Source organism: Camellia sinensis, chromosome 1 (genome assembly GCF_055761805.1).
Source record: "Camellia sinensis isolate YWXY chromosome 1, ASM5576180v1, whole genome shotgun sequence".
Classification (NCBI taxonomy): Eukaryota; Viridiplantae; Streptophyta; class Magnoliopsida; order Ericales; family Theaceae; genus Camellia; species Camellia sinensis.
This window is the reverse complement of record NC_138961.1, coordinates 222,691,759-222,703,568: the sequence shown is the minus strand read 5'-3', so window position 1 is coordinate 222,703,568 and position 11,810 is coordinate 222,691,759. Positions and strand designations below refer to the sequence as shown.

General features: G+C 36.0%; 1 protein-coding gene across 1 annotated transcript; it reads left to right on the top strand.

The window, feature by feature from the left end:
* The first annotated feature begins 6,654 nt into the window (after window positions 1-6,654).
* Window positions 6,655-11,301, top strand: LOC114261112 (geraniol 8-hydroxylase). Its single transcript, XM_028201318.2, has 2 exons — window positions 6,655-7,677; window positions 10,498-11,301. Exons 1-2 carry the CDS (start codon window positions 6,787-6,789, stop codon window positions 11,101-11,103), a joined length of 1,497 nt encoding a protein of 498 aa, XP_028057119.2. The 5' UTR covers window positions 6,655-6,786; the 3' UTR covers window positions 11,104-11,301.
* The last annotated feature ends 509 nt before the right edge of the window (window positions 11,302-11,810 follow it).

Genomic DNA, 11,810 nt, shown 5'->3' with positions numbered 1-11,810 from the left:
TTGTTCTCTCAAAATCCAGTTGATCCGATCTTCACGGTGCATCGAGTAGGGAAGGCAAAAAAGGAAGGGAAGGCAAAAAAGGAATTTGATACGAGGAACAACTCGCATGGGGCTGATCAAAGTCACAGTTTTAGAAGCAACCATCAACGTGAAGCTAATTGGAAACGTCCAGCTGCTGGAAAATTTGAGATAAATTGTGACGTGGCTATTTAAAAAGGCCTAGATCATGCGTCAATTACTGTCATTCTTAAGGATTCGAATGGTAGGCTGTTGGATGGTTTGGTCAAAAAAACTATGTGTTCTTCTTCTCTCCAAGTTGAGGCCCTCGCATGTCGGTTAGCTTGTCAGTTCGCTCTAGCTGGTAACCTTTCGGGGGTGGAAATTGAAGGAGATAACAAGTCTGTTATTCAGCTAAGTGTATCTGAACTTGATCCTCCGTGGGAATGTGGTGCCATTTTTTTTGACATCAAACATATTGCTGATCTTTTGAACTTGCTGTTTTCTTGGAGTCCTAGAGTAGCAAACAAAGCAATGCATTGGCTGGCCCAGGCTTCTCTCAGGAATGCTCTTCCCATAGACTGGATTTCTTGTCCTCCTTTGGCTCTTACTGCTTTATTACGTTTGGCCTAGTTTGTGTTGCTTTGGTTATGTTTCTTGGGTGTTTTCCTCTGATCAAAAAAAAAAAAAAAAAAAGTCTTCAAAATCCATGATGCATGTGAATATAAAACTTTCCAAACAAACCCTAAGGTGAATTAGGCTCTAACCACCTAGTCCAATATCTACTTTTTAACCTTATAATTTAACAAATCAATCAGGTCTTTTTCACACATTAACATATTTGTCAAGCAAAGCATACTTAAAATAATTCATGGCACGTAATTAACACACATATAAGCATATAAATCACATAAAAGCACATAATGAAGGTAACCTTCAGATTTAACAGGTAATAAGGCGGTGTTACAGTGTCAACACATGAGATTACAAATAAAATATAATAAAAAAGGAACACAATAAAAAGAATATTTTAATGAAATAGAATTTTAAAATAGAGAATTTGATGGAGTGTGCAGATAAAAAAGAGGCTAACTAAAATACGAAAGTAGATTTTGTGTTATAATTTAACTCAAATTTTACAGAGTTTGAAGCTGATCCTTATAGACCATTTGGGACAAAGTAGGACCATCGAATCAACATACAAATCTATCCCTATTTTAAGAGTTATTTATACCAAAATTTTTAACGCCACCAAATTTTTGTTAGAAAATTACATTTTTAAACTTGTGAATTTATCTACATTGATATGGTAAGAGAATTAAGCTCCATATTGATTGGATGTGTAAAAAAATCATAAGTTAACACTTATCATATTTCATTATTATGGGTTGAATTGTAAAGTTTTTTGGGAATCTTAAACATTTTTTTTTAAAAAAAAATTATATTATAAATTGTGGGATATGAGTTATTGTTATTGTTATTTTTAACTTGAAGGACTGTTAAATGAATTGAGAGAAATTATTTAATAATTTCGAAACACAACGTGGTCATACTCTAAGTAAATTACTAATTACTTAGCCTCATGTTATTCCTCCATTCTCACATAAATCACGAGCTCCTACTCCTCTCTACCAATCAAAACCTTATAAAACACCACATATTCATATTTCGAAAATACTGAATAATCACCCATAAATTAAACATTTTTAATAATTTTATAAATTTAGGTCCTCAACAAAATTTAATAGCACAATAAATTTAGGTCTTTTATTAAGGTCCCACTTGGCAAGTGATTTTTTTAGTCAAAAAGGTAAGAAAATTAGGAAAATGCCTGGTAGCTCGAAGCTACCAGGCTCGAAATGGCTCGAGAGGAAGAGAGGGAGAGGGAGAGGGAGATGGAGAGAAAGAGAGGGAGAGGAGAAAGAGAAGGGAGGGAGAGGAAGAAGGTCGGCGTCGTCGCAGCCCCGCCCCGCCGTCGTCGCAGCCCCGCCCCGCCGTCGTCGCAGCTCCGGCCGCCGCTGCTGCTTCCTCCTCCGTCGCAGCCCCGCCTCCGTCGCAGCCCAGCCTCCCCTCCTTCTCAAACCGGTTTTTATGGCCCCCTCCCTTCCCTCCTCCTCCTTCTCCTCCTCCTCCTCCTCCCTTCTCTTCTTCTCCCTTCTTCTTCTTCTTCTTCTTCTTCTTCGTTCTGCAAAACCAGGAAAAAAAAAAAAAAAAACAAAAACAAAATCGACACCAAAACGACGTCGTTTTGGTGTCGAGCCGCGTTTCGAGCCGCGGCATTTGAGCTACATAGCATGATCGAAAAAATTATTAAAAAAGTCAAAAAAAATCAACAATCTATACCAAAAAGTCAAAGATTTCATTATCTCTACTTTTTACATATCTTTTCGTAAAAAGTTAAAAAATCATCCCAAACATATTAATTTTTTAACATCATATTTTAGTTAAAAAGTCAAAAAATTACTAAAAAAATATGTTCCTAAACAAGGCCTAAATGTTTGAATTTAAGCCATAAAAACAAAGTAGATAGTTATATTGTGTAATTAAATAAAATAAAAATAAAACTAATACTTTTAAATAGTTGCACCAGATCCTGCTTGGGTACAATTTTATTTATTTATTTATTTCAAATTTAACTCAAAATTTTTAAAAAATTTAAAATCTCAATCAAATCCGATTTTATGAGTTAAATATTGTTTTTCCAAATCGTTAAAATCTTTAGGCTGGGCCGCGGGGCCAATGCGCACCCCATACACTTTCCCCTCTCTCTCTCTCTCTCTCTCTCCTTTTATTCAAATGCACTGTCTGTTTCTCCCACCTTACGGCGATTGGAGTAGCCGACTGGGCTTGTTGATTCTTGATTGGATACACCTACTACCCTTTTAAAATATTATGGTTTAATTTGAAAAAAATATATAAATATAATTCAATATTTAAATTTATAAAGTAATTACCAATAACTATTAATAGTTGGACTTAATTCCCATCAAGTCTTATTAAAAATAAGTCTTAATAAAATTATCGCTAATAATAATTTTTTATATATGTCATTAAAAATTAATAATTAGTGACTTTTTTTATCATGATTTTTATAAATTATCGCTAAAACTTACAATTAATAATTTTTTTATAACATTTTTTTTTATAAAACCCATTATATAATAAATCTACTTATTAAAATCTATACGTAAATATCCCTAATTTATATACCTGGCGCATGGCAGGCCTACCAGGCTTTGGGCATGGCTGGTTGGTATTTGACTTTTGTTTTTTTTTTCCTCCGATTGTGGACTGGCAGGATTTATTTGTTTATTTCCTAATGTGTTTATTTATTTATTTTTAAAAAAATTGGTTAAGATAACGAAGATATATTATGATCCTTTTGGGCTAAATTAGACGAAAAAAGAAAAGAAAAGAAAAAGAGAGCCATGATTGCATGATTGAACACATACTCAACTTCCACGTGCTGCTAGCAATGTTGTTGAAATAATATAATTTTAAAAAATAGAAAACCAGCCATTTAATTTAATAAAATAAAAGATCGTATCTCATTATTAATGGCGACGTTAGGGAGTTGAATTTTTTTTGGTTTGTCTAACAACGGAAGGGGCATATATATGATCTCTTAGAGAAATGATGGAGAATCATGTTGGAATCTTTTGCAAGAGGGAAACAATTATTTATTTTACGTGCAAATTGATAAGGTCTAAAAACAAATTACTCACAATGTTTTATAATTCATTGATTTTTACTTTTTTATTTTTATTTTTTAGATTTGATTGATTTTTAATACTTGAATCACTCTATATTGGAGTCAAATTTAAAATACATTTAAAGTTTAGAAATGAATTTTAAGTGATTTTTGAAATTAATTATATTGACTTCGCCTATTAAATTTTTTTATTAATGATTATTATTGATTTTATATTTTCACCTTTTAAGTTTTACTTATAACCAAATAATCTTAATTTAAAAGAGGCAGACTGTAGCTAAACATCTCCTTTCTTTTCTTTTTTTTTCTTTTCTTTTCATTACACCATCCGTCCCATATTATTGGTCCATTTTTCATTTTTTGAATGTTTCGAAATATTTGTCCATTTTAAACAGTCAAAATATAAAATTTTAGAAAATTCCAAAACTATCCTTAAAAAATAATTATAAATATATTTAATGATGAGAATAAAAGGGGCAATATGGTAAATTAATATATTTTGATTCGGCTTCAAAACAATAACTACATGTTCCACTAAAAAGTTAAAATCCCTAAAAGATACTATTATTGTGGGACGAAGGGAGTATTTTATTTATTTATTTTTTTATAACTCGATATCTACTCTATTCGACCGACTAATTCAAAAGACTAATCCAACTATTCACTTGGAAGGTCCCAATTGCCTTATTTGGACCGACTAATTCAAAAGACTAATCCAACTATTCACTTGGAAGGTCCCAATTGCCTTATTTGGACTGACCCAAGAATTTATTTATACTTAAAAGATTTCGAACCTATGACGTTACAGAGAGTACACCCCCAAACCCTACACCTTGACCATCAAGCCAACAACCCCTTCAAGTTTCCCATCATTATTTATCTAAAACTATCCTCATAATCATCATCTCTTTGATCATAACTTGAGAGAATTTAAATCTTATTTTTATATAGGCATCTTCTTGCATTTTAAATTAACAATTAATAAAAAAAATTAAATGTAATAAAATTAAAAAAAGAAATATCATTTGATAAACTAATTAAAAAAGTAATTCCTTAGGTGTCGTTTGGTAACACTTACGTTTTCAATTTTCAGTTTATATTTATAAAAATTTAAAAAACTCAAATAAAAACTTGTTTGGTAAGATTTTTAATTTATAAATCAGTGGTCTCAGTTTATAAATTTGGCCAAAAAATAAAAACACAAAAAATGTATTTCCATTTTGAGTTTTCAGTTTTTTTTTTATCACCCAACATTAGCCATCACCTGCTACCATTTTCCACCACCGTCTTCCGCCACCACCACCCACCATCCACCCTCCACCACCACTCACCACCCACCTGCTACCACCAGCCACCACCCGTCAGCCACCACCCATCTGCCACCCACTCGCCACCACCACCAACCCCTCGCCACCACCACCACCACCACCCACTTGTCATCCACCCGCCACCACCCACCACTTGCCACTACCATTCACCGCCCGCCACCACCACCCGCCATTTACTTGCCACCACCACTCACCACCCACCTGCAACCACCATTCACCACTCACCTGCCACCACCATTCACCACCAGCTACCTGCCACCCACCCGCCACCACCACCCACCTGCCACCACCACCACCCACTCGCTACCACTTACCACCCGCCACCGTCACCCACCCACCCACCACCACCACCACCTGCCACCCACCTGCCATTACCACTCACCACCCATCACCACCACCACCACCCACTCGCTACAACCTACTACCTGTCACCGTCACCCGCCCACCCACCACCACCACCACCACCCGCCACCTATCCACCACCACCCACTTGCTACCACCACCCACCACCCTCCGCCACCACTACCACCACCACCACCTACTCGCTACCACCCATCACCCGCCACCATCACCCACCCACTCACCCACTCACCATCACCACCCACCCGGCACCACCCACTACCACCCGCCATCCGCCACCCACCCGCCACCACTACCACCACCACCACCACCACCCACTCGCTACCACCCACCACCCGCCACCGTCACCCACCCACCCACCCACCCCCACCACCCGCCACTTACCCGCCATCCACCACCACCCGCCATCGGCCACTCACCACCCACCACCTACCACCACCCGCCATCCACAACCCACCTGCCATCACCACCCACCACCCGCCACCACCACCTCTCATTCACTACCACCTACCACCCGCCACCGTCACCCACCCACCCACTACCACCACCCACCCGCCACCACCCACCACCACTGGCTACCCACCACCCACCGTTACCACTTTCCACCATCGTCTTCCGCCGCCACTTGCCATTTCTCACTATTTTTTATATTTTTAAATTTTTTTAAACATTTTGTCAATTACCAAACGCATTTGTAGTTTATGTTTTTTTAAAAATAAACAAAAAATAAACAAAAATCAATTTATAAATTTTTTGTAAATATAAATTAAAAACGTAAATGTTACCAGACACACCCTTGGAGAATCCATTGCTGGAGATGTTATAATACCATATGAAAAAATAGATTCAACTTAAAAAATGATTCTTTAAAATGGATAACCTATTTTTTAACTATTTTTTTCTATTAAAAAAAAATGTATTATTGGAGTTTCTCTAATAAACCACATGATGAAGTAGAACAAATTCAACCAAGGATTGCATCATTCATGGCACCAAGGATCCTCTATAGTGAAATTTTCCTAAAGTTTCCTAGAGTGTTACATTGTGTGGTTGAGATTTACTGGCAAGTCACATCAGAAAAATTGATGTGACTTGTCAGTAAATCTCAACCATACAATGTAACACTCTAGGAAACTTTAGAAAAAAATCACTCTAGAAGATCCATGCTCCATTCATGGAGCATTAATTATATAATTTATAGATGAGATATTGTACGATCTCTAACTAACTTGTCACGTGAACTTCTATTCGCCCAAACAAAAAAAAAAAAAAAAAAAATTTAAATTTACTACAATTTTTTATTGAGCTCCATGAGTCCACCTTCCTGGTCTTTTTTAATGCAATTCACATCTCACCAAGGCATTGCAAGCAAACTCTCCACTTCCAACAATGGACTTCTTGACCTCTACATTCTATCTTCTATTAGCGTTGACTTCAATTCGAGCCATCTTTTCCTTTCTAAGAGGAACCAAAAAATGTCCAAAGCTGCCTCCGGGACCGGTCCCATTGCCGGTGATCGGAAACCTCCTGAAACTCGGAGACAAGCCCCACCAGTCCCTAGCCGAGCTAGCGAAAACTCACGGACCCATAATGAGTCTGAAACTCGGCCGAGTAACCGTAGTGGTGATATCTTCATCAGCCATGGCCAAAGAAGTCCTCCAAAAGCAAGATCTCGCCTTCTCCAACCGGTCCATCCCCAACGCCCTCCACGCCCACGAGCAGTACAAGTACTCGGTGGTTTGGTTACCGGTCTCGAATCGATGGCGTAGCCTCCGGAAAATCCTGAATTCGAACATATTTTCGGGCAACAGGCTCGACGCCACCCAAGAGTTGCGGCGGCGGAAGGTGGCGGAGCTGGTGGAGTACGCCCAAAAATGTAGCGAAGAGGGTGTTGCGATGAATATTGGGAGAGCTGGTTTTAGGACGTCGATGAATGTGTTGTCGAATACTATTTTTTCGGAGGATTTGGCAGACCCGAGGGAGGATACGGGGAAGGAGTTTAAGGAGTTGGTATGGAATATAATGGTGGAGGCTGGGAAGCCCAACTTGGTGGATTTTTTTCCCCGGGTGGCCAAGATGGATCCGCAAGGGATAAGACGGCGGATGACGGACTACTTTGGGAGTGTGCTTGAGCTTTTTGGGGGATTGATTGATCGGAGGTTGGAGGTGAGGAGATTTAGGAAGAGTCTGGAGGAAAATGATGTCATCGATATTTTGCTCAATATTAGTGAAGAGAATGGTGATGAGATCGACAGAGTTCACATTGAGCGCTTGTGCTTGGTATGCCCCTTTTCACCATTTTACTTTTTTACCCTTTCATTTATTTATTTGTTTATTTATTTTTTGTGAATTGAGAAATGGTATATAGCTGTCATTTATCTAGTTTTGTTTTGTTTTTTTTTGAATTTATTTATATTAGTTTATTTTGAAATATGATGTGAAAAATATAAATATTTTTTAAAAAATATTTATATAATAATAAATTTATCATTTAAAATTAGAGCATTGTTACTAGTAAATATGTCCAACTAGTAAATATGTCCAATCCGTAAGGCTCATAATTGCACCTTCCCTTTTTACGCGAACCCATTAATTGAGAGGACTACCTGGCGCCGGTTTAGTGTTTGAGATATTCTAAATAAGTATATGTTTTATTTTTTTGAATTAAAAAGTTGAGAAAAAATATATAGATATTTGTGTTAATTTTTTAATTTTTTATGAAAAAATGTGTATTAAAAAATTGTATAAATAAATGTGTAGGAGAAGATAGGGTAATAGGCCGTACGGATTGGCAGTGGAGTCTGGCGGGTGAGTAGATGAGAAAATATTGTCTCCTTCTCGGGCTTTGATTGAATGGTGTTATTTGGCCCGTGGGGACTCATCATGGGTCCCGTTTTTCTAATCGGAATCGTTCAATGTGTAGAACTCGTCGAGTACTATATGTTTGTAAAAAATTACATTGATTGGATATCGATAGCTATCTGATCGTGTTAGTTTTTTTGTGTTAATTGTTAACTGTAACACCATCCATTTTTATACAAAACTGATTTGATCATATAGTTAGCGATATCCGATAGACGTGATTTCTTACAGCCATACTAGACGAGTTCTACATATTGCACGGTTCAGATTATCAAAAATGGACGCATGGTGAGCCCCCACGGGCCCAACTTTACCATCCAATTTAGTGAATATACACATAATTTTTTTCTTTTGTCTACTAGTTCATCACGTTAGTACCAATCTTGGGCCATCTACTTTATATGTATTAATATTTGAATATTAATTTTTTTAATATTTTTTTTTGGTGAATAGTGATAATTTTTTAACTTTTTGAGTAACTTTTTGACTTTTTCTAAGGTTGTCAAACCAGCCCTAAGTTAAAAAATCACAAAAGGATTAAAAAAAAAAATTAAAAAGTCAAAAATTACAAAAGGATAAAAAAATATTTGTCATTTTTAAGATAAAAAGTCAAAAAAGTCAAATAAGAAAACCAAACAAACAAAAAACTCTTAGTCTAAAAAAGTGAAAAAGTAAAAAAATCAACTAAAAAAGTCATTGCCAAACGACCCCTTAGATAGCGTTGGTAAAGTTGAAAGTTGAAAATTGAAAATTAAATACTAAAAGTTAAGTATTAAATATTGAATATTGAATTTTTTAAATGAAAAATTTGTTTTGATAAAAATTTAAGTACTGAGGTTTCGTTTGACAATATCATTTTTTAGCCCAAAAGTTAAAAAATTACTAAAAAATTAAAAAGTCAATAGCCTATATCAAAAAGTCAAAAAATTCATTTTTTTTCTATTTTTTGCACATCTTTTTGTAAAAAATCAAAAAGCCATCCCAAATATATTAGTTTTTTTTACATCATACTTTAGCTAAAAAGTCAAAAAATTTCTAAAAAAGTATGTTTTCAAACGAGGCCTCAGATAACTTGTTTGATATGTATAAGAGTCAATTTAAATTTATTATTTTCAAATTATATATTTTAATTTTTATATTGTAATGGTGGTAGTGATGGTATGATAGTGATAGTGATAGTGATAGTGATGGTGATGGTGATGGTGATTGTAGCGGTAGTAACAGTAGCGTTAATAATGGTGACAGTAGTGGTAGTGGTAGTGATAATAATGATAGTAAAAAAATAGTGATACTCATGGAAACAATGGTGATGAATGTGGTAGCATAGTGGTGGTGGTGGGGTGGTGACGGTGGTGATAGCAATGGTGATGGTGACATTGGCTGTGTGATGGTGACATTGGCTGTAGTGACGGTGGTTTGGTGGTGATGGTGAGAGTAACGGTGTTAGTGTGATGACATTGATTCTAAAAAAAGTTTTTGGCCTTTTGAAAGTAAAAAACATTTATTATCAATCTAGACATATTTTTTTGTTAATTATGAAAAATATGTTTTCTTATTTTACATTTTTTATTATATCAAACTCGAAAAAAATATAAAAAATATATACATGTGTTAGACTCGCATCGGCTTATTCTGTTATCAAGATGAGTCATCCGCTTCACCGAGAGTGAGACTTTCCCACGGTAATTGAATGGTCAGCTGAATGCGTAAAGGCCCCTCAATTCCGTTTCATACTGGAGGAAAGAGCTCTATATTAGCGAATTGCCTCTGACTACTCCTCCAAGGCTGGAACAATGGTCTAACCCCACGGACTAGTTGTTTAGCCCTACTAGCGGGAGCCAAGAATTCATCGTAATTGTTGACGGCACACAGAATAAGTATCATATTACACCTAACTAAAAGAGCGGTACACATTTCACCAAAGCATTTATGTTGTGTTTGGTTGGAGGATTTGAGGAGGAATTTGAAAAGGGAAAGGGAAAATGTGTGTGACACTAGGTGAAACTTAGGCATGTTTTATTCATATTTCACCTACCTTTTCCATTTTTCTTTCCAAATTCCTTCTCAAATCTCCCAACCAAACACAGCATTAAGGATGACATGACTACGCTAAAAGCGTCTTATCATGCCAAATAATTTTAAGGTGTACTTGGGCTCTTTTGCAAAATCGTTCCATTAATTAGTTAACTTTTGAAAGTTTTGAACTGTAATTTAATTCATATACAAATTCTATTATAGGATCTATTTGCAGCGGGAACAGAAACGACTTCAAGTACATTGGAATGGGCAATGGCAGAACTATTACGCAATCCAAAGACTCTAAAAAAAGCCAAAGTCGAACTTGAACAAATAGTTGGCAAAGGCAAACCAATATCAGAATCTGATATTCCACACCTACCATACTTGAGTGCTATTGTGAAGGAAACCTTGAGGATGCATCCAGCAGTTCCCTTCTTAATTCCTCGTAAAGTTGACTCAGAAGAGCAAGTTTGCGGCTACACAATCCCAAAGGGGACGCAAGTGCTAGTAAACACTTGGGCTATTGGCCGCGATCAAAGCATATGGCCAAACCCCACCTCATTCATGCCAGAGAGGTTCATGGACTCGAAGATTGATGTTCGAGGCTGTGATTTTGAGCTAATTCCATTTGGTGCAGGTCGAAGAATATGTCCTGGGCTGCCATTGGCGATAAGGATAATTCCGATGATGTTGGGTTCGCTCATAAACTTGTTTGATTGGAAGCTTCAAGGTGGGATTGAACCAAAGGACTTGGACATGAAGGAAAAGTTTGGCATCACATTACAGAAGGCTCAACCTCTTCTCACTGTTCCAATCAGTGGTTGACAACGTGTTTCTCTCCTTTTTAGTAGTAATAATATTATGGTGATCACATTTTCTTATTATCTTTCGTTTATTATCTCACGTGTCATTATTATTTAGGTTAATAAATTTTATGACTTACATATCTTATTAATACAATGATTACATATCATGTAATAAAAAAATAAAAAAATAAAATATGATAAAAAATTGATACTTCAATTCGCTAGTGGCAAAATGATTTCCTTTTGTGCTTGGGTAAATGCCAGAACACCTTTGTGACAACCAGTCAAGTCCTAAATAAAAGCTTTGCTCATTTATGTATAAGCTAGATTTAAAGTGCATCCCACTCAACTTTTATTTCAACTTCATTTGATTTGTTATGTTGGACTTGGATGTATCCATTTTTTAAGGATGATTTATAAAAGAAAAAATATAAAAAGGAGAAAGAATATGGGATATATGTATTTTATCAATTTTAAAACACTTTAAATTAATTTTACATTTTTTTAAAACTTTGCCCATGTTTAAAACACTTTTTTTAATAGGAGGATATCCTCTAGTCCAAAATCTAAATTAGAGAGTATTGTTTGGACCCGTGGAGTCTACTACGGGCCTTATTTCGATTGCCTGAAACCGTTCATTTTGTCAGACACTTTGTGTGATTCATTCACACAAAATGTGATTTATTTTTAAAAATACAATTATCGTCCATTTTTTGGGTATAAAAT

What these genes read in the sequence shown, in the direction of transcription:
- LOC114261112 (XM_028201318.2), top strand. Translation starts at nt 6,787, where the DNA reads ATGGACTTCTTGACCTCTACATTCTATCTTCTATTAGCGTTGACTTCA. An exon ending in ACATTGAGCGCTTGTGCTTG is followed by an intron (nt 7,678 to 10,497) that starts GTATGCCCCTTT and finishes ATTCTATTATAG; the next exon opens with GATCTATTTGCAGCGGGAAC.